The sequence below is a fragment of the Saccopteryx leptura genome, chromosome 3, assembly GCF_036850995.1.
Source record: "Saccopteryx leptura isolate mSacLep1 chromosome 3, mSacLep1_pri_phased_curated, whole genome shotgun sequence".
Classification (NCBI taxonomy): domain Eukaryota; kingdom Metazoa; phylum Chordata; class Mammalia; order Chiroptera; family Emballonuridae; genus Saccopteryx; species Saccopteryx leptura.
The window spans coordinates 140,885,641-140,910,021 of NC_089505.1; the positions used below are offsets into that span (position 1 = coordinate 140,885,641).

The following is a 24,381-nucleotide window of genomic DNA, read 5'->3' on the forward strand; positions in this document are numbered from 1 at the left end:
CCATGGCATTTTACTTCTTCTTCTTTAATGCAATTGAGAGTAGTATTGTTAAGAACCCTAACAACAACAACAACAAAAAGAAAACTAGGCCCTGGCCAATTGGCTCAGTGGTAGAGCATCAGCCCAGCATGTGGATGTGCCAGGTTCAATTCCCGGTGAGGGCACATAGGAGAAGGGCCCATCTGCTTCTCCATCCCTCCCTCTTCACTTGTTTCTCTCTCTTCTCCCCTCCTGCAGCCATTGTTCAATTAGAATGAGTTAGCCCTGGGAGCTGAAGATGGTTCCATTACTTCCATCGCAGGTGGTAAAAAATGGAGCAAGGGCCCTAGATAGGCAGAGTATCACCCCCTAGTAGGCTTGCCAGGTGGATCCTGGTCAGGGTGCATGCCAAAGTCTGTCTTTCTACTTCCCTTCCTCTCTCTAAATTTTAAAAAAAGAAAACTAAGAAAATTAAAAATAAATACAATAAAAACTAGAATTTTTTTAAAAAATATGATAGGACAGAAAAATTACTGAAAAAAGATCAAAAGCAAACAAAAAATTAAAAAAAAAAACACCCAAAAATATAAGAATAAAAATTTAAAAAATAAAATTCAAAAAAGAAAAAAAATAAGAAGAATAAAAAGGGACAAGGGGGGAATAAAGAAAAAATAAATTTTGGTTTTTGAGAGGTTTCTTCCAGTAGCTATCACTATAATACAGCTTTTAGCTCTGTGAAGTTCCTGGGCTGTCCTCTACTGAGATGTTGCTGTCCCAATGATGTAGGCAGGGCTGAAGTCACATTGGTGGGTGGGGTTTGTTGTGATGGCTTTAGAGCTTCAGCTTTACAGCTTCAACTTTCCTGCTTTACATCTCTAGCAATAGTGATCTCAGGCTTCTAGACACTCCTCACATCTCAACAGACCTGGGCACCAGATGTGGAGCACTTCTGTTCTTCAGGGGAGAGAGTGGCTCTGGAGAGCTAGCTGTGGGGTTTGTCTCTGCTACTCTCCCTACCATGAGTTGAGGGAGGCAGGACCAGGGAGGCTGTGGGCCCACACTTTAGCCTTCTCTATCTCTGCTGAGTGCAGGCTTTAGTCCATTTGATGCATGAATCTTTTAGGCATGCCTGCAAGCCCAGCTGGGATTCCTTTGCTGCATTATATCTGTTCAATTTGTTGAAATTGCAAGGGGAGAAATAAGGATTATCTCTCATGCTGCCATTACTCGAATGTCATCTCTTGAAAGAATCCCAACACCTATTCTTAATAAAAATAACCCTCAAGAAATAGTAATGTAATGGGCCCTCTTCAACTTGATTAATTATATCTACAAAAAGTTTCAGATTACATTATACTTAATGATCCCTAATCCTTAAGATCAGGAACAAGACAGGATGTCTGTTTTCACCACTTCTATTCATCCTTGTGCTATAGATTTTAACCAATGCAATCAGGCAATAATAAAAAATAAAAGGTATTCTGATGGAAAGGAAGACATTAAACTCTTTACTTACAGACACTACCATGGTTATCTGGAATTCCTTCCACCAAGTATATTTTTAGGACACTATATTAAGGCTTCTCAACCCAGCCCTATTAACATTTTTGGCTAGCTAATTCTTTGTTTTGGTGGTGGTAGACAGCGATGGTGCTTGCACTATGCATTAGAGGATGTTGAGCAGCTTCCCTGGACTCTGTTTATTAGATGGCAATAGCACTCCTCCTCATGTCCCCCTTGCTACAGCTGCAGGAGATATGTCACAATAATTAAGATATTGTGAAATGTCCCCTGGTGAGACACCCACCACGCTGCCCACATTCAGAACCACTTTTCTAGAGTTAAGGTAAAAAGCAGATTATAGGAATTTGAGAATGAAGGCAACTAGAATACAACAAGAGTGTAATAAAAGTAAAACATAATAAAGGCCTGAACTACAGTAGAAAGTAGTAAGGTTGGGCTGGAAGAAGTGATGCAATAAGACAAATACATTTGGATGATAGGATAGAATAGAGTAGGACTTTAAGTTTTGGTTTGCATAATTAGGGAGATGACAGCCTCACTAATGAGATGTCCATAGTGCATACCAGAAAACATACAGGATATGTTTTCTTAAAAGGATGTTATAATGGCTGGATTTTCTGACTCCAAAGAATTTTCAGATAAAAAAAAAATTGAAAAAGTAGAACTTCATTAACTGTGCTTTTATTTGATACTGGTCTTGATAAGCATGAACTTATGTGGTCTTCCTGATCTCCAGAATCATAAGGGTTACCACTCATATTGAGAATCTAGAGGACAATAGACTATATTTGGTGTCTAGCAGTATGATAGAGCAGCAGAGCACACAAGAAAGGCAAGGAGGGGCACTCAAGTTAAACATAAAGAGGATCCTAACACAGTTCCTCAGAAATATAAACTTTTCCTCTGGAAAGTAAATAAAGCCATAGTATAATCAACTGGAAGGTGCCATTCTACCATAGGTTGGCAGCTATGTTTGTTATTTTTTACTTACAAGTCACTATATTAATTAACATGCTAACCTTTTGTCTTCCTTTATATCCTAATACATTTCAATTATTGGGAGTTATTATATGCAATAGGAAATAATAGCTTGAAATAATTTACCTTGGGATTGAAAGCAAAACACATTCCAGGAGCCTGTCGAGATATCAAAGCTTCACCTTTCTTTTCCTTTTCCCCTCCTTTTTTGTGGCTTCCAGCAGGAGTTCGCTTCAAACGCATTAAATCTTTATTTAAAGAAAAAAAAAATATCTTATTTACTACATGAAAAAGTATTGTAGATGTAATACATGTCCCTTCTGCAAATGATTTCCAGCATCTTTTGCATGTAATTAGATTAAAATTGTCAAACACCAGAACTAGAGGCTTAGAAAAACAATGGCCAAGCCCAATTTTATTTTCTTATTTAGCAAAACCAAAATTTGTCAACTTTTACATATGGTTTATGAGAAATTCTTAATTCAGTACATAATAAAAATTATTTGATATATATATTTATAAATAATATATATATATTACCATGACAGTCTAGTCCTTTCCGTATAACCCATTTGGAGATTCTTCCATCTGCTGATATAGAAACTAATATTTCTCTTTTGTCATCACCTGTTGTCCCCCGGTCTTGTTCTATCCATTGTAGTTGCCATACAGGTCCCAAATGTTTTTGAGGTGATTCACTGAAACAGGGAAAAATACTAAAGATAGAATCATTATAATAATTTTTTTTAAAAGACTCAGAATATAAGTGATAAGGACAGCTTTATAGAGCACCATGACCTACTTAGAGAATGATGCTTTTATTGTTCAAAACTGAACTTCTACTTTAAATATTTTGAAAAACGGGAAAAATAATCACTTTGGCACCTAATATTCACACTGTTGCTCCCATTTCTTAAAAAATAAAAATTTTATTAACTTAAATTATATTGGCTGTCATAACAAAAACAAAAGCAAATTATTTTTTTTCTTTTCAAAATCCATTTTACTTACTCTATTCTTTTTAGTTTTTTTGAATTAAGTTGTCTAAATTTCATTTATGTTGAACATATTGACTATAAGTATCTTCATCTTTATAAGCATTTTTTCATAGCTTAAATAAAATAGTTGTTCAAGTTTTATTCACTTTTATTCACTTCTTTTTGAATTTTAAAATTGTGAATTTTAAAATTCACAAGATTTAAAATTCATCAGATTACTGATAGTATTCCTATCAGATTAATAGATTGCTCTGTTCCTAGTACTGAATCCCTTGATTTTCTTTTAATGCAAATTCTCTAAAACAAATGTTCTGAATCTTTTAAAAATAATAGATATCTTTGATTATTTGGTAAAACTTATGGACCCTCTTCCTGGAAATAAGCAGAAAGGTCTGCACTTACCAAAGTATGCAAATAATTTCAAAGTTAAGCTTAAGAACTCCTGCTTTAGTGCCTATTTTTATCCAGTTCTAAGTTTACTCAAACACTAACATAAATATTTTACCTCATTTTTGCTCTATTGATATCTGGTCTGTTACAAAAGCCTAACATATTCAATATCTTTCCCCTTTAACATTTTTTTTCTTAATATGACTCATTCATATATTCATTTTTTTTAATCTCTATATTTCTTTTTTATTAAATTTATTGGGGGAACATTAGTTAATAAAATTATATAGTTTTCAAGTGTACAATTGTATAATGAGTTATCTGTATATTGCATCGTATGTTTATATTCCTTTATTCTTAAATGCTGTAATCCTATTACATATCTAATATCATGTGACAAATGTACTGAGCATGGAAAGATAAGTAAGACTTAATTCTTGACTTCAAAGGGCTTACAGCCTCTTCAAGAAAATGATGTATACGTAAACAGTTTATATACATTATGATATGTGCTGTGACAAAGGTGCGTATAGGATGCACAAAAGAAAGGAATGGGAATGTTTCCTTGAGGAAGGGTCACTGTGGCAGTCAAGGGTACAAACTTTCAATCATAAGTTCTGGAGATCTAATGTACAGCATGGTGATTATAGTTAATGATACTGTATTGCATGCTTGAAGTTTGCTAAGAAAGCAGATGTTAAGTATTCTAACCATACATACAAAAAAGGTAACTATGTGAGGTGATGGATGTGTTCATTTCATTGTGTTCATCATTTCACAATGTATACATATATTCAATCATCACATTGTACACCCTTAAAAAATGACATTGTACAACCCAAATATATATAATTTTTAGAACTAAATGTCAATAAAGCTGAGAAAAAATAGTTTTTTAAAAAAAGAATAAGTATAAACTGTCAAATCAAATTAAGTTTGTTTGTGAGGTGGGCAGAAAGGAAGGAAGAGGTATTAGGATAAAGCATCCAACTGGAAAGTCAGTAGGATTATTTATTAAATGTTTGAAAAATAATGTATCACTCTCAATAACAATGTAAACATTCACTCTAAACCAAATAACAATTAGAATAAATTTTTAATTCTCCATAAATAAGCATGTATTATATATACATTTATCTACTTCTTGGATTCTCACCTGCTATCCAGAACTGGAATGTTACTGTGGTTCTGTACATTATAAACTGCAATGGTGCCATTGTAATAGCCAACTGCTAAAAGATTAGGTGATCCAATTGAAAAATCCACAGCAGTAACTCCATATAAACTATGATAAATACGTTCTGGCCACTGAATAAAAAAAATTATTATATTACATGTTAAACTTGGTTTTGTAGATGACAGTGGGTAGGCTATGATGATGGCTGACTCTAGTCCTGTGGTAATGATGATGTGAGAAGAGTTAGTCTACGTTTAGTTATTCGTCTCTTCCTAACAGTCAGTATATGTGAGAACAAAACCTCCTTTCCTTTCCTGTGATGAATCCTCAAACACAATAAATTTTAAGAAATACAGGATTGGCTCTTACAGTAATTATTATATTTGGGCAATCTTTCAACAGGATTTGTATAATCATCACAGGTTTTCATTCTTAAAAAAAAAAATTAATGAGCTCCAAATAAATTATCTAGCACATATTCCTATCTTCCACTATCTGTTTCAGATGTTTGGGTTACCTAATCATTTATAAACAATAGATGGAAGAAGCTCCAAAACTCTCTAAAGATATTCTTTTATACAACTCTGTCAAGAGTTTTATTGTTTAGTTTTAATGTCTAATCTGAATCCTTTTTGTTTTTAACATTCTATATGGAGAAGAAGACAACCTATGGATGATAAATCTTATATCAATCCTTACGTGTTTAAAAGTGCTTCTTCCTTACTTTTAGGCTATATAAACCCATCTTCCTAATAGACTGAAAATATTTATAAAAACTATTTTTATGTGCTCTTCCTTTTCTAAGTTTTTCACTTTATATTTCATTTGTGGATTAAAACTAAGTGTAAAGCTATAAAGTAATAAATTGGGGTTCTTGGAAGAAAAAACATGACTGATTCTTCTTTCTTCTCTGTAAAATTTATGCAATAAGATGGTCATATTAACTTATTTTATATCAATTGAGGATAGCAGAAATCTATCTAATAAGGTGATAAGGAGTTATTCATATATTAAGAAACAACCTAGTATTTAATGAAACATAATTTTCAAAAGATTTTCATTTGTAAATTCATTCTTTGTAGTTAGCAGTGATAAACAATAATGGTTCGCTCTGGATCATCAGAGCACATAGTAGATGCTCAATAAATATTGAATGAATTTGTAAATAAATTTACTTGATCCTATCCAAAAAACACACAAATTTTAATTGTTACGTTTTAAACCAAATAAAAAGAAAAGCCTTACTTGAAAAATTTTCTTGATTGTTTAATTATCACATACAGCCTGACTTGTGGATAAACTGTCCACAGCTAAGTGGATAAAGTGTCAACCTGGAATGCCGAGATGGCTGGTTCGAAACCCCAGCCTTGACAGGTCAAGGCACATACAAGAAGCAACTACTATGAGATGATGCTTCCTGCTCCTCCCCCTTCCCTCTCTCTCTCTCTCTCTCTCTCTCTCTCTCCCTCCTCTCTCTGAAATCAATAAATAACACCTTTTAAAAATGATCAAACACGACTATCTACTTTATGATAATTGTATAAACATTTAACTAAATAAAAATAGGTCTTATTCCTGTTTGGGTTACCATGGGATTCTTTATTGACCAGCAGCAAGCCAACCCTTTTTTTTGTTCTTTAAATCCAAAATGCCCATAGCCAACGGCCAAAAGGTCCTGAAAATTAGAAAAATACATTTCATATAAGAAAAGGTGGCATACAAACATTGGAAAATGTACAAAGATGTATATTAATGAACTGTTTAAAATAGTGATAAGATTTCAATTGAAATAAGAAAACATACCAGTATACCATCTATTTTACTTTATACCTTTATCTTCATAAGCAAAATTATAATAATAATAAAATTCTCAAATTGAAGAATAACTACTCCAAAAGAATGAATTGCTTGCTAACAAGTTCTTATAGATATGGAGATAATCTTCCAAGATTGCAATATTACATTATAATATCCTATGAGTTTTGGAGAATGACCTGATCATTTCAAATGTAAAGTAAAAGACATTTAAGGTAAAGAAAGGCACTATGAACTGAATTTTATTTCTTCCCTCAAAATTCATATGTAAAAGTAATAATACCCAATGTAAATATATTTGAGGATAGGCATTTTAGAAGATAATTAAGGTTAAATGAGATCGTAAGGGTGGGGTCCTAATCTGATAGGATTGATGGCTTTATAAAAAAAAAAGAGAGCCCTGGCCAGTTGCACAGTGGATAGAGCACCATCCTGGAGCACTGTGGTTGCCAGTTCCAGCCTGGGGTTACTGGCTTCAGCTCAGGGTCAGTGGCTCCATCATGGAATCACTGATTCCAAGGTCATCAGTTCAAACCCTAGTCAGGTAACATTAAGCAATCAATGGCACAACTAAGAGTAACAATGAGTTGACACTTCTCTCTTTCCCCTTTTTCCTTCCACTATCTCTCTGCCCCTGCCCCTGAAGTGAGAAGTGGGGAGTGGCAGACAGACAGACTTCCCATGTGCCTGACCGGGATCCACCCGGCATGCCCACCAGGGGGTGATTCTCAGCCCCTCTGAGGCGTTGCTCTGCTGCAACTGGAGCCATTCTAGCACCTGAGGCAGAGGCCATGGAGCCATCCTTAGCGCCTGGGCAAACTTTGCTCCAATGGAGCCTTGGCTGTGGGAGGAGAAGAGAGAGACAGAGAAAAAGGAGAGGGAGAAGGGTGGAGAAGCAGATGGGTGCTTCTCCTGTGTGCGCCCTGGCAGGGAATCGAACCTGGGACTTCCACATGCTGGGCCAATGCTTTATCGCTGAGCCAACCAGCCAGGGCCTCCACTATCTCTCTTAAATAAAAAAAAAGAGGGAAAGAGACACCAGTTCACTATATGAGGACACAACCACCTGCCAGCCAGGAAGAGAGACTTTACCAGGAACCAAATCAGCTAGCTCCTTGATTCTGGACTTCCTAGCAACTATAACTGAGAAAATAAATTTCTGTCATTGAAGCCTCCCAGTCTATTGTATTTTATTATAGCAGCCTGAGCAGATTAGTATAGCAGGTCATTTTAAGAAATAATTATGTACATGTATATATAGGCAAAAGTTAATGATTGACCAAACCCAGTCTTTTCTTGTAATCAGAATAACTTTATCAAAAATATATTGTTATAGAGATGGAGGAAGATGGCAGCTGAGTAAGCAGATGCACAGATGCCCAGCTCTCACCACCAAACTAGAATACAAATCAATTTAGGAAAAATCAGCATGAAAAACCAACTCTAGACTATAAGAACACCTCTCAAAAACCAAAAAGCAAAAAAGAAGCTAAAACAAACCTGGTAGGGAGTGCCTGAATCTCCCGTGCTTATAGGAATGGAGGGGGGAGTGAGGCTAAGAGCCCAGAGGGACTCTCATTTCAGGGAAAAGAGCAGAAAATACTGCTCACAGCCACTTGCCTGGTGACCAGGGAGCGAGGTGTGTTGAAAGGATTGGCTTATCTCCCAAGTGGAAAGGAGAGAGAGAGGGACAGACTGTGAGGGGGAAAGGAATTCAGGAGAAGACCTAAAAAGCTGACTCATCCATGCTGGAGGCGGCCATAGCTGGGGGAGGGACTGAACCTTCCACAAAACAGAAGACTGAATTGATTCTGGATCACAGATCTCTGGACATCTCTCCAGCTTCAATCAGCAAAACAAGACACAGCTGAAAACAAAAGTGGGGAGGAGGGGCAGTAACTCAGGTATCCATGGAGATCAGAGATACACCTCCCCCTACTGAAGCTGAGAAAACACCCTGCCCCCAAAGAGATTAGTTGGTGGAAGAGGCTTTCAGAGACTCAGGTTACACCCATCGCATTCCTGGATACAGTTTCAAGGAAGCCCCCTGCTGAGATCAGTAAACAAGACTATCACCTGTTAAGAAAACAAACAAATCAAGACTTCAAAGCCACCCAAATCCGAAAGTGGATTACAAGTAACAGCTGATACCAATGCAAGAAAACCTAGAAATAACACAGTTGAAAACTGGAGGCAGACAACACCAAGCCTAGACTCAACCAACTCTACAAACAAAACACCCAATCACAGATAATGAGAAGACAAGGAAGTGCAATCCAAATGAAACCACAAAAGAAACCTTCAGATGAACTGAGTGATATGGAAATAATAAAACTTCCAGATGCGGAGTTCAAAATAATGATTGTAAGGATGCTTAGGGATCGTAGAACAACAATGGATGGTCATTATGAACACCTAAATGAAGAAATAGCAAGTATAAAAAAGGATATTGAAATATTAAAATAGAATCAGTTGGAGATGACAAACACAATATCAGAAATGAAGACCACAATGGAAGGAATTAAAAACAGGATAGATAGAGCTGAGGATTGAATTAGTGAATTGGAGGACAACATCAATGAAGGCAAGAAAGCAGAGAAGAAAAAAGGAAAGAAAAAGTCTGAGGAAACTCTTAGAGACCTCTGTGACAACATGAAGAGAAATAACATCGCATCATAGGGGTTCCTGAAGAAGAAGAGAAAGAACAACGAATACAGACTTTGTTCAATCATATCATAGCTGAAAACTTCCCTAAATTAATACAGGAGAAACTCTCAAAGTTCAAGAAGCACAGAGAACTCCATTAAAGAGAAACCCAAAGAAACCTACACCAAGACACATTATAATTAAAATACCAAAGCTAAGTGATAAAGAAAAAATATTAAAAGCTGCTAGAGAAAAAAAAGTTATCACCTACAAAGGAGCCCCCATAAGGATGACATCCTTCAACAGAAACACTTGAGGCCAGAAGGGAATGGCAAGAAATATTCAAAGTAATGCAGAACAAGAACCTATAACCAAGACTACTTTATCCAGCAAGGCAATCATTTAAAATCGAAGGAGAAATAAAAAGCTTCCCAGACAAAAAACAACTCAAGGAATTCATCACAACCAAACCAATGCTGCAGGAAATGTTAAGGGGCCTGGTGTAAACAAATCAAAGTGGAAAAAGAATATAGCAAAAGAGGAATACAGCTTAAAGAATAAAATGGCAATAAACAACTACTTATCAATAATAACCTTAAATGTAAATGGATTAAATGATCCAATCAAAAGACATAGAGTAGCTGTATGGATAAGAAAACAGGACCCGTACATATGCTGTCTACAAGAGACACACCTTAAAACAAAAGATGGACATAGGTTGAAGGTAAAAAGATGATAAAAAACATTTCATGCAAATAGAAAAGAAAAAAAATCCGGGGTAGCAATACTTATATCAGACAAAATGGACTTTAAAACAAAGAATATAGTAAGACATAAAGAAGGCCACTACATAATGATAAAGGGAACAATCCAACAGGAAGATATAACTATTATAAGTATCTATGCACCTAATATAGGAGCACCTAAATATATAAAGCAGACTTTGATGGATTTAAAGGGCGAGATCAACAGCAATACTATAATAGTAGGGGATTTCAATACCCTAGTAACATCACTAGATAGATCCTCAAGAAAGAAAATTAACAAAGAAACAGCAGACTTAAAGGACACACTAGATCAACTCAATTTAATAGATATCTTCAGAACCTTTCACGCTAAAGCAGCAGAATATACATTCCTTTCAAGTGCTCATAGTACATTCTCTAGGATAGACCACATGTTAGGTCACAAAAGTGGTCTCTACAAATTTAAGAAGATTGAAATCATATTAAGCACTTTCTTTGATCTAATGGCATGAAACTAGAAATGAATCACAACAGAAAAGCTCAAAAATTCTCAAACACATGGAAACTAAATAGCAGGTTGTTAAATAACAAATGGATTAAGAAAGAGATCAAAGATGAAAAAAAAATTCCTAGAAACAAATGACAATGAGCATACATCAACTCAAAATTTATGAGACACAGCAAAAGCAGTACTGAGAGGGAAGTTCATGGCACTACAGGCACACCTTAAGAAGCTAGAAAAAGCTCAAATAAACAACTTAACCCTGCATCTAAAAGAACTAGAAAAAGAACAGCAAGTAAAGCCCAGAGTTAGTAGAAAAAAGAAAATAATAAAGATCAGAGCAGAAATAAATGACACAGAGGCTAAAGAAACAATACAGAGAATCAATGAAACTAGGAGCTGGTTCTTTGAAAAAGTAAACAAGATTGATGAACCTTTAACTAGACTCACCAAGAAAAAGAGAGAGAGGACTCAAAAAATAAAATTAGAAATGAGAGTGGAGAAATAACAACTGACACAACAGAAATACAAAATATTGTAAGAAAATACTATGAAGAACTGTATGCCAAAAAACTAGACAACCTAGATGAAATGGACAAATTCCTTGAAACATACAATCTTCCAAAAATCAATCTGGAAGAATCAGAAAACCTAAACAGACCGATTACACCAAATGAGATTGAAACAGTTATCAAAAAACTCCCAACAAAGAAAAGTCCTGGGCCTGATGGCTTCACAACTGAATCGTACCAAATATTCAAAGAAGAACTAACTCCTATCCTTCTCAAGCTATTTCAAAAAATTCAAGAGGAAGGAAGCCTTCCAAGCTCCTTTTATGAGGTGAGCAATATCCTGATTCCAAAACCAGGCAACGACAATACAAAGAAAGAAAATTATAGGCCAATATCTCTGATGAGTATAGATGCTAAAATCCTCAACAAAATATTAGCAAACCAGATCCAACAATATATGAAAAAAATCAACAAAATAATAGCAAACCAGATCCAACAATATATGGATAAAATCATACACCATGATCAAGTGGGATTTATTCTGGGGAGGCAAGGCTGGTACAATATTCGTAAATCAATCAATGTGATTCATCACATAAAAAAAAAAGGAGAAAAACCACATGATAATTTCAATAGATGCAGAAAAAGCATTTGATAAAATCCAGCACCCATTCATGGTCAAAACTCTCAGCAAAGTGGGAATACAGGGAACATACCTCAACATGATAAAAGCCAACATCATACTCAATGGGCAAAAATGAAAAGCAATCCCCCTAAGATCAGGAACAAGGCAGGGGTGCCCCCTTTCACTACTCTTATTCAACATAGTCCTAGAAGTCCTAGCCACAGCAATCAGACAAGAAGAAGAAATAAAAGGCATTCAAGTTGGAAAAGAAGAAGTAAAACTATCATTATTTGCAGATGATATGATATTGTATATAGAAAACCCTAAAGTCTCAGTCAAAAAACTACTGGACCTGATAAATGAATTAAGCAAAGTGGCAGGATATAAAATTAATACTCAGAAATCAGAGGCATTTTTATACACCAAAAATTAACAGTCAGAAAGAGAAATTAAGGAAACAATCCCCTTCACTATTACAACCCAAAAAATAAAGTGCCTAGGAGTAAATTTAACCAAGGAGACTAAAGACTTGTACTCGGAAAATTATAAAGCATTGATAAAAGAAATCAAGGAAGATACAAACAAGTGGAAGCATATACCGTGTTCATTAATAGGAAGAATAAACATCATTAAAATGTCTATATTACCCAAAGCAATCTATAAATTCAATGCAATACCAATTAAAATACCAATGACATACTTTAAAGATATAGATCACATATTCCAAAAATTTATATGGAACCAAAAGAGAACATGAGTAGCCTCAGCAATCTTAAAAAAGAAGAATAAAGGGGGAGGTATCACACTTCCTGATATCAAGCTATACTACAAGGCCATTGTACTCAAAACAGCCTGGTACTGGCATAAGAACAGGCACATAGATCAATGGAACAGAACGGAGAACCCAGAAATAAACCCACAGCTCTATGGACAACTGATATTTGACAAAGAAGGTAAGGAAATACAATGGAGTAAAGACAGCCTCTTCAACAAATGGTGTTGGGAAAATTGGACAGCTACCTGCAAAAAAATGAAACTAGACCACCAGCTTACACCATTCACACAAATAAACTCAAAATGGATAAAAGACTTAAATGTAAGGCATGAAACCATAAGTATCTTAGAAGAAAACATAGGCAGTAAGCTCTCCGACATCTCTCGGAGCAATACATTTGCTGATTTATCTCCACGGGGAAGTGAAATAAAAGACAGGATAAACAAATGGCACTATATCAAACTAAAAAGCTTTTGCACAGCTAAAGACAATAAGAACAGAATAAAAAGACAAACTACACAATGGGAGAACATATTTGACAATACATCTGATAAGGGGTTAATAACCAAAATTTAAAAAGAACTTGCAAATCTCAACACCAGGAAGACAAACAATCCAATCCAAAAATGGGAAAAAGAAATGAATAGACACTTCTCCAAAAAGGACATACAGATGGCCAATAGGTATATGAAAAAATGCTCAACATCACTAATCATTAGAGAAATGCAAATTAAAACCACATAAGATGTCACCTCACACCAGTCAGAATGGCACTCATCAACAAAACAACACAGAATAAGTGCTGGCGAGGATGTGGAGAAAAGGGAACCCTCCTGCACTGCTGGTGGGAATGCAGACTGGTGCAGCCACTGTGGGAAACAGCATGGAGATTCCTCAAAAAATTGAAAATCAAACTGCCTTTTGACCCAGCTATCCCACTTTTAGGAATATACCCCAAGAACACCATAGAACTGCTCCAAAAGGAGAAATGCACCCCCATGTTTGTGGCAGCATTGTTCACAATAGCGAAGATCTGGAAACAGCCCAAGTGTCCATCAGAAGTCAAGTGGATTAAAAAGCTTTGGTACATATATACTATGGAATACTACTCAGCCATAAGAAATGATGACATCAGATCATTTACAATAACATGGATGGACCTTGATAACATTATATGAAGTGAAATAAGTAAATCAGAAAAAACTAAGAACTATATGAATCCATGCATAGATGGGACATAAAAATGAGACTCAGAGACATGAGCAAGAATGTGTTGGTAATGGGGGTTGGGGGGGATGGGGCGAGGAAGGAGAGAAGGGGTGTGGGAGGGGAGGGGCACAAAAAAAAACCAGATAGAAGGTGACGGAAGACAATTTGACTTTGGGTGAGGGGTATACAGCATAATCAAATGTCAAAATAATCTGGAGATGTTTTCTCTCAACATATGTACCCTGATTTATCAATGTCACAGCATTAAATTTAATAAAAACAAAAAAAAAAAAACCAAAACAAAAAAAACCCTAAAAAAAAAAAAGAGTGAGTCTTAGACAGATGTAACAGAGAGAATATGGTCATTTTTTAAAAATAAAAATCGTTCAGACTTAAATATAAATGTATATATATATATATATATATAGTTATATTTTCTTGACATCCCCCTACTTTCAAGCAAAATTCTTCTTTTCAGGCAGACTCAGGTGGTGACAGCGATTGAGTTGTGCGGCTGTGGGGCATGGGCCATCTCAATTACTTTCCTATGGATAGCAATCAAGACTCTATTACAACATGAGGAATAAATAAAATAACCCACAGAAGAGACATTGCTGGAGAACCCAACTCAGGTAATCAAGGAAGCAGTGTCACTGGGCCCCACAGAAAACTTACTGCATAAGGCCACCCTACCAAGGCCGAGACATAGCCACAACAATCTTGAGAAAGAAGAACAAAGCTATAAAGATCACACTATGATATCAAATTATACTACAAGGCCATAATAATAAAAACAGCATGGTATTGGCATAAAAAGAGACATATATAGATCAACAGAACAGAATTGAGAGCACAGAAATAAACCCACCTCTTTACAGTCAAGTAGCATTTGACAAAGGAAGAAAAAACAAACAATGGGGTAAAGACTGTCTAATCAATAAACAGTGTTGGAAAAAATGAACAAATACATGCAAAAAAATGTACATTATACACAAAAAAGTGGATTAAAGTCTTCAATGAAAGATTTAAAACCTTAAAAATCCTAGAGAAAAACACAGGCAGTAAAATCTTGGACATTTCTTATAGCAATTATTTTTTCTGATATGGCTCCTCAGGCAAGGGAAATAAAAGAAAAATAAACAAATAGGACTACATCAAACTAAAAAGTCTTCTGGGAATATTTCTGAAGAGATCCAAAACACTAATTCAAAAAATATATAAACCTCTCTGTTCACTCAGCATTATTTACAATAGCCAAGTTTGGAAGCAGCCCAAGTGTCCATCAATAGATGAGTGGATAAAAAATCCACGGTATAGGCCTTGACGGAGCAGCTCAATTGCTTAGAGCATCATCCTGCTAAGCCAAGGTTTGCAGATTCAATCCCTGGTCAAGGCACATACAAGAATCAATCAATGAATACATAAATAAGTGGAACAACAAATTGATTCTCTCTCTCTCTATTTCTCTCTCCCTTTCTCATTAAAATTGATCAATAAATAAAAAAAATTTAAATATATTTATAGAAAGCTGTGGTACATTTACATGATGGAATACTACTTGGTTGTAAAAAATAAAGAAATCTTAACCTTTGTTATAACATGGATTGATCTGGAGAGCATTATCTTAAGTGAAATAAACCAGTAAAAAAAAAGACAAATACCATAGATTTTATTTACATGTGGAATCTAATGAACAAAATAAACTAAAAAACATAAAGAAATAGACTCATAAATACAGAGAACAGATTAAATGCTGTCAGAATAGAGGAGTGATGGGGGGTTAGATGAAAAAAGTAAAGGGATTGAACAAACAAACAAAAAAGTAACTCATAGGCACAGACAATAGTGTGGTGATTACCAGAGGGAAAGGGAGGTGGGGGAGGTAGAAGAGGATAAAGAGGAGATAAATGGTGATGGAGAGAGACTTGACTTTGAGTGGTGAACACACAATACAATACAGATAATGTGATATAGACTTGTACACTTGAAACCTATATAATTTTATTAACCAATGTTACCCCAATAAATTCAATAAAAATAATATAAAATGCTAGTATATTCAGTTTCTAAATAGGATTCATGTTTATTACAGTTATTACTGATTTATTTTATCTTCAAGATGTTCTCAAGTATAGTATTATAAAGACAAATCCATATTAAAAGTATATGTCGGGAGACAGTCAACAACTGCTGGCTGACAAGGTCACAGCAGAATAAGATCAAAAACTGCTGATTGACAAAGTCACAGCAAAGAAGACCAATGTCTGCTGATTGATAAAGTCACCGCAGTGAAGATCAATGGCTGCTGGTTGACAAAGTCACCGCAGAGTAAAGGCACAACGATACTTCCCCCTTTGACCTTTTGAATTAATCTGGCCTTATATCCCCCCTTTCTGGGTGTGTGCTATCATTTATGACACAGGGATAATAGTACCGTGCTTTCCCTGTAGATTCGTAGTAATTTCTTTGGAAATGAGACAGAGGGTGTGAGTTCCACAGAAAAGCCTGTAAGCCCCTTGGCCTGGGCTCATAGAAATAAGAGGCTGGCTATGATATCCCTCGTAAAGGGTTAAGTTTGTAGGAGAATTTCTTCTTATTAATCATGTTAGAAAAAATAGATTGTGACTTATGAATAGGTAGGAAACAGTAACTATACTCAGAAGCACCTTTCAGCCTTCACTTAATTCATTACTTTACCTCCCTAGCCTTTTCATGTGGTAGAGTAGAGAAACTTTCCTTTCTTCTTGCATACCTGACCTGCAGGTGGTGGAACACTCTGAGAAAAATAGAGTTAGAACTTAACTAGAGTATGAATATAGTAGATAAATAAAATTTGACTAGACAATAGAATTTTAGGTAAGGTAGAGTTATTAATCAGTACTGACCTTTTAGAAGTTTGTACCAATATTGTTATTGCTATTCAAGTTATTGTATAACTGTACTTTGAATGACTTACCACCTGATTTATAGCTTATAGAAATGAATTAACTGTTACCTAGAAATATGTAACCATAGTGAAACAAAAACAATGATTGATCAATGTATTCTGATTACCATGTGACTGTAACTTAGTGTGTGTGTATAAAAATAAAGCTAGACCAGCATTTGGCAGAGATGCCTGGCAGTAAATGCTAAAGAGAGAACAAAGAATTCGGCTCTCTCACTCGATTCGTGCCAACATGGTCTCTTCCTGTGGGACCCCTGGATTCCCTGCGGGGCTGGACCCCGGCAAGTATAAATATTTTATTTTATTGAAAAATAATATATGTAATCTAAGTAATGTGTTACTTAGGTTTGAACAAAAATGATTATAGACCTATTTTTAATAACATAACAACTATCATATTTGCACATAGTATCTTAAAAGATGTGCAAAAAAATATGGCTAATTCTTAAACATACATAATACATTAGAATTTTTTTAATCTTATTTTTATTAATTTTAATGCAGTGACATTGATAAATCAGGGTACATATGTTCTGAGAAAATATCTCCAGATAATTTTGACCTTTGATTATGTTGCATACCCCTCACTCAAAGTCAAATCATCCTCCGTCACCTTCTATCTGGTTTTCTTTGTGCCCCTACCCTCCCCCCACCCCTCCTGCTCCTTCCTTGCCCCCTCCCCACTCCTCCACCCCACTCCCTGTTACCATCACATTCTTGTCCATATCTCTGAGTCTCATTTTTATGTCCCATCTATGCATGGGTTCATATAGTTCTTAGTTTTTTCTGATTTACTTATTTCACTCCGTATAATGTTATCAAGGTCCATCCATGTTATTCTAAATGATTCAATGTCATCATTTCTTATGGCTGAGTAGTATTCCATAGTATATATGTACCAAATCTTTTTAATCTACTTGTCCTCTGACGGACACTTGAGCTGTTTCCAGATCTTCGCTATTGTGAACAATGCTGCTATAAACATGGGGGTGCATTTCTCATTCTGGAACCTTTCTATGGTGTCCTTGGGGTATATTCCTAAAAGTGGGATAGCTGGGTCAAAAGGCAGTTCGATTTTCAAGTTTTTGAGGAATCTCCATACTGTTTTCCACATTGGCTGCACCAGTCAGCATTCCCACCAGCAGTGTAGGAAGGTTCCCTTTTCTTCACATCCTCGCCAGCACTTATTCTGTGTTGTTTTGTTGATGAGCACCATTCTGACTGGTGTGAGGTGACATCTTATGTGGTTTTAATTTGCATTTCTCTAATGATTTGCGGTGTTGAGCATTTTTTCATATGCCTATTGGCCATCTGTATGTCCTTTTTGGAGAAGTGTCTATTCATTTCTTTTTCCCATTTTTGGATTGGATTGTTTGTCTTCCTGGTGTTGAGATTTGCAAGTTCTTTATAAATTTTGGTTATTAACCCCTTATCAGATGTATTGTCAAATATGTTCTCCCATTGTGTAGTTTGTCTTTTTATTCTGTTCTTATTGTCTTTAGCTGTGCAAAAGCTTTTTAGTTTGATATAGTGCCATTTGTTTATCCTGTCTTTTATTTCACTTCCCCGTGGAGATAAATCAGCAAATGTATTGCTCCGAGAGATGTCGGAGAGCTTACTGCCTATGTTTTCTTCTAAGATACTTATGGTTTCATGCCTTACATTTAAGTCTTTTATCCATTTTGAGTTTATTTGTGTGAATGGTGTAAGCTGGTGGTCTAGTTTCATTTTTTTGCAGGTAGCTGTCCAATTTTCCCAACACCATTTGTTGAAGAGGCTGTCTTTACTCCATTGTATTTCCTTACCTTCTTTGTCAAATATCAGTTGTCCATAGAGCTGTGGGTTTATTTCTGGGTTCTCCGTTCTGTTCCATTGATCTATGTGCCTGTTCTTATGCCAGTACCAGGCTGTTTTGAGTACAATGGCCTTGTAGTATAGCTTGATATCAGGAAGTGTGATACCTCCCCCTTTATTCTTCTTTTTTAAGATTGCTGAGGCTACTCATGTTCTCTTTTGGTTCCATATAAATTTTTGGAATATGTGATCTATATCTTTAAAGTATGTCATTGGTATTTTAATTGGTATTGCATTGAATTTATAGATTGCTTTGGGTAATATAGACATTTTAATGATGTTTATTCTTCCTATTAATGAACACGGTATATGCTTCCACTTGTTTGTATCTTCCTTGATTTCTTTTATCAATGCTTTATAATTTTCCGAGTACAAGTCTTTAGTCTCCTTGGTTAAATTTACTCCTAGGCACTTTATTTTTTGGGTTGTAATAGTGAAGGGGATTGTTTCCTTAATTTCTCTTTCTGACTGTTAATTTTTGGTGTATAAAAATGCCTCTGATTTCTGAGTATTAATTTTATATCCTGCCACTTTGCTTAATTCATTTATCAGGTCCAGTAGTTTTTTGACTGAGACTTTAGGGTTTTCTATATACAATATCATATCATCTGCAAATAATGATAGTTTTACTTCTTCTTTTCCAACTTGAATGCCTTTTATTTCTTCTTCTTGTCTGATTGCTGTGGCTAGGACTTCTAGGACTATGTTGAATAAGAGTAGTGAAATGGGGCACCCCTGCCTTGTTCCTCATCTTAAGGGGATTGCTTTTAATTTTTTCCCATTAAGCATGATGTTGGCTGTGAGTTTGTCATAGATGGCTTTTATCATGTTGAGGTATGTTCCCTGTATTCCCACTTTGCTGAGAGTTTTGACCATGAATGGGTGCTGGATTTTATCAAATGCTTTTTCTGCATCTATTGAAATTATCATGTGGTTTTTCTCCTTTTTTTTTTATGTGATGAATCACATTGATTGATTTACGAATATTGTACCAGCCTTGCCTCCCCAGAATAAATCCCACTTGATCATGGTGTATGAATTTTTCCATATATTGTTGGATCCTGTTTGCTACTATTTTGCTGAGGATTTTAGCATCTATACTCATCAGGGATATTGGCCTATAATTTTCTTTCTTTGTGTTGTCTTTGCCTGGGTTTAGAATCAGAATTATGTTTGCCTCATAAAAGGAGCTTGGAAGGCTTCCTTCCTCTTGAATTTTTTGAAATAGCTTGAGAAGGATAGGAGTTAGTTCTTCTTTGAATATTTGGTACGATTCAGTTGTGAAGCCATCTGGCCCAGGACTTTTCTTTGTTGGGAGTTTTTTGATAACTGTTTCAATCTCATTAGGTGTAATTGGTCTGTTTAGGTTTTCTGATTCTTCCAGATTGATTTTTGGAAGATTGTATGTTTCAAGGAATTTGTCCATTTCATCTAGGTTGTCTAGTTTTTTGGCATACAGTTCTTCATAGTATTTTCTTACAATATTTTGTATTTCTGTTGTGTCAGTTGTTATTTCTCCACTCTCATATTTATTTTATTTATTTGAGTCCTCTCTCTCTTTTTCTTGGTGAGTCTAGTTAAAGGTTCATCAATCTTGTTTACCTTTTCAAAGAACCAGCTCCTAGTTTCATTGATCCTCTGTATTGTTTCTTTAGTCTCTATGTCATTTATTTCTGCTCTGATCTTTATTTCCTTTCTTCTACTACATTTAGGCTTTACTTGCTGATATTTTTCTAATTCTTTTAGATGCAGGGTTAAATTGTTTATTTGAGCTTTTTCTAGCTTCTTACATTATGCTTGTAAAGCTATTAACTTCCCTCTCAGTACTGCTTTTGCTGTGTCCCATAAATTTTGAGTTGATGTATGCTCATTGTCATTCGTTTCTAGGAATTTTTTTATTTCACCTTTGATCTCATTCTTAATTCATTCGTTATTTAACAACCTGCTATTTAGTTTCCATGTGTTTGAGAACTTTTGAGCTTTTCTATTGTGGTTGATTTCTAGTTTCATGCCATTGTGATCAGAGAAAGTGCTTGATATGATTTCAATCTTCTTAAATTTTTTGAGACCACTTTTGTGTCCTAACATGTGGTCTTTCCTAGAGAATGTACCATGAGCACTTGAAAAGAATGTATATTCTGCTACTTTAGAGTGAAAGGTTCTGTAGATATGTATTAAATTGAGTTGATCTAGTGTGTCCTTTAAGTCTGCTATTTCTTTGTTAATATTCTTTCTTGAGGATCTATCTATTGATGTTAGTGGGGTATTAAAATTCCCTACTATTATAGTGTTGCTGTTGATCTTGCTCTTTATATCCATCAAAGTCTGCTTTATATATTTAGGTGCTCCCATATTAGGTGCATAGATATTTATAATAGTTATATCTTCCTGTTGGATTGCTCCCTTTATCATTATGTAGTGGCCTTCTTTATGTCTTACTATATTCTTTGTTTTAAAGTCTATTTTGTCTGATATAAGTATTGCTACCCCAGATTTTTTTTCTTTTTCATTTGCATGAAATGTTTTTTCCATTCTTTTACCTTCAATCTATGTGCATCTTTTGTTTTAAGGTGTGTCTCTTGTAGACAGCATATGTATGGGTGCTGTTTTCTTATCCATGCAGCTATCCTATGTCTTTTGATTGGATCATTTAATCCATTTACATTTAAGGTTATTATTGATAAGTAGTTGTTTATTGCCATTTTATTCTTTAAAGCTATATTCCTCTTTTGCTATATTCTTTTCCCACTTTGATCTATTTACACCATGCCCCTTAACATTTCCTGCAGCATTGGTTTGGTTGCAATGAATTCCTTGAGTTTTTTTTTTTTTTTTTTTTTTTTTTTGTCTGGAAAACCTTTTATTTCTCCTTCAGTTTTAAATGATAGCCTTGCTGGATAAAGTATTCTTGGTTGTAGGTTCTTGTTCTGCATTACTTTGAATATTTCTTGCCATTCCCTTCTGGCTTCAAGTGTTTCTGTTGAGAAGTCTGATGTCATCCTTATGGGGGCTCCTTTCTAGGTGATAGCCTTTTTTTCTCTTGCAGCTTTTAATATTTTCTCTTTATCACTTAGCTTTGGTATTTCAATTATGATGTCTCTTGCTGTAGGTTTCTTTGGGTTTCTTTTTAGTGGAGTTCTCTGTGCTTCTTGAAATTGTGAGAGTGTTTCCTGCATTAATTTAGGGAAGTTTTCAGCTATGATATGATTGAACAAAGCCTCTATCCCTTGTTCTTTCTCTTCTTCAGAAACCCCTATGATGCGGATGTTATTTCTCTTTAGGTTGTCACAGAGGTCTCTAAGAGTTTCTTCAGACTTTTTGAGTCTCTTTTCTTATTTCTTTTCTGCTTTCATGCCTTCATTGCAGTTGTCCTCCAATTCACTGATTCAATCCTCAGCTCTATCCATCCTGTTTTTAATTCCTTCCATTATGGTTTTCATTGCTGATATTGTATTTGTTATCTCTGACTTATTCTTTTTTTTTCTATTTTTCTGAAGCTGGAAACAGAGAGGCAGTCAAACAGACTCCCGCATGCGCCTGACCGGGATCTACCCAATATGCCCACCAGGGGGCGATGCTCTGCCCATCTGGGGTGTCACTCTGTTGCAACCAGAGCCAGTCTAGTGTCTGAGGCAGAGGCCATGGAGCTATCCCCACTGCCCAGGCCATCTTTGCTCCAATGGAGCCCTGGCTGCGGGAGGGGAAGAGAGAGACAGAGAGGAAGGAGAGGGGGAGGGGTGGAGAAGCAGATGGCCACTTCTCATGTGTGTCCTGGCCGGGAATCAAACCCAGGACTTCTGCATGCCAGGCCGACGCTCTACCACTGAGCCAACTGGCCAGGGCCTCCGACTGATTCTTTTTTTAATATTTCAATATCATTTTTTATACTTGCTATTTCTTTATTTAGGTGTGTGATGACCATCCATTGTTGTTCTAAGATCCCTAAGCATCCTTACAATCATTATTTTAATCTCTGCATCTGAAAGTTTGATTATTTCCATATCACTCAGTTCATCTCCTGAAGGTTTTTCTTGTGGTTTCATTTGGATTGCACTTTTTTGTCTTCTCATTGTGTCTGGGTGTTTGGGTGTTTTCTTTGTTGAGCTGTTTGAGTCTAGGCTTGGTGTTGTCTGCCTCCAGTTTTTACTTGTGTTGTTTCTAGGTCTTCTTGGGTTGGCATCAGCTATTATTTGTAATCCACTTTAGGATTTGGGCGGCTTTGAAGTCTTGATTTGTTTGTTTTCTTAACAGGTCATTGTCTTGTTTGCTGATCTCAGCAGGGGGCTTATTTGAAACTGTATCCAGGAATGCGGTGGGTGTGACCTGAGGCTCTTAAGTCTTATTCTGCCAGTTAATCTCTCTGGGGGTGGGTTGCTTTCTCAGCTTCAGTAGGGGGAGGTGTATCTTAGATCTCCATGGAGACCTAAGTTACTGCCCCTCCTCCCCACTTCTTGTTTTCAGCTGTGTCTTTTTGTGCTGATTGGAGCTGGAGAAATGTCTGTATCTCTGTGACCTGGAAGTACTCTTGCATTTTGCTTTCTGGAAGGATCAGCCCCTCCCCCAGTTTTTGCCGCCTCCAGCACTGAATGAGTCAGCTTTTCATGTCATCACATATATTCGTCTTCCCCTCACCATCCGTCTCTCTCTCTCTCCTTTCTTTTTGGAAGACAAGCGGGCCTTTTCAACACACCTCGTTCCCTGGTTACCAGGCAAGTGTCTGTGAGCAGTATTTACTGCTCTTTTCCTTGGAGTGAGAGCCCAACCTCACTCCCTCCCCCCCCCCCCCCGTTCCTGTAAGCAGGGGAGATTCAGGCGCTCCCTACCAGGTTTTTTGTGGCTTCTTCTTTGCTCCTTGGTTTTTGAATGCTGTTCTTGTAGTCCAGATTTGGTTTTTCACGCTGATTGTTCAGAAATTAGTTTATAATCCAGTTCGGTGGTGTGAGCTGGGAGTCTGTGCATCTGCCTACTCCGCTGCCTTCTTCAGGTCTCAATACATTACAATTTAAACAAATAAATTAGTTCTGAACACTTTAAAAACACACTAAATATTTATTCCAAAGGTATTGCCTTTGCATTAAAGGGTTTGGAATAACTAGTTGAGGATCATGTCTTCAGAAGCAGTTTATAAACCCCAGTCGAAATAAGTCTTATTACTCTATAATCATCTCTTTTTGTATAAGCAAACATACTATTCCTGAGCTTGATGATTCATCTACTTTGTCTCAAGATGATGTTGAGCAGTGTAGTATTTAAGAGCAAGAAACTGGGAGGCAGATGTGTGGGTTTGAGCTCTGGCTGATTCACTCATGTTGCATAACTTTGGGCAAGTTATTTAACCTTTTTGTGCTTCAATTTTCTCATCAACATAATAGGGAAATTAATACCTAACTCACAGAGTTTTTGTGTTAATACAAGTAAAACACTTTTTTATATGTCTCGTACATAGTAAATACTATTTAAGTATTTGTTATTATTAGTAGTGACAGTATGTTAAAGAACATTAAAATTAATTTGCACATTTTCACTCTTACTGGATAAAGTATGTACTTCTGAATATGATTAATTTAAGGATACAAACCGGGTGTACATGAGTTTGGTAAATGGTAAAATAAACCAATTATACACTATATTTTATTTAATTTCTCAATGTCTGATATAAATTTAGAAAATGTCATGTCCCAAGTACATCTCCTAAAATAAAAAT

General features: G+C 35.8%; 1 protein-coding gene across 1 annotated transcript in view; it reads right to left on the minus strand.

The window, feature by feature from the left end:
* Positions 1-24,381, minus strand: part of DNAI4 (dynein axonemal intermediate chain 4) — a 155,667-nt gene that overhangs the window by 32,864 nt on the left and 98,422 nt on the right. The window contains exons 10-13 of the mRNA XM_066376523.1: positions 6,635-6,721; positions 5,026-5,177; positions 3,022-3,179; positions 2,608-2,729 (exon numbers count right to left, since the gene is read on the minus strand). Of these exons, the coding sequence (XP_066232620.1) occupies positions 2,608-2,729; positions 3,022-3,179; positions 5,026-5,177; positions 6,635-6,721 (519 nt within the window). The remainder of the gene's footprint in view (positions 1-2,607; positions 2,730-3,021; positions 3,180-5,025; positions 5,178-6,634; positions 6,722-24,381) is intronic.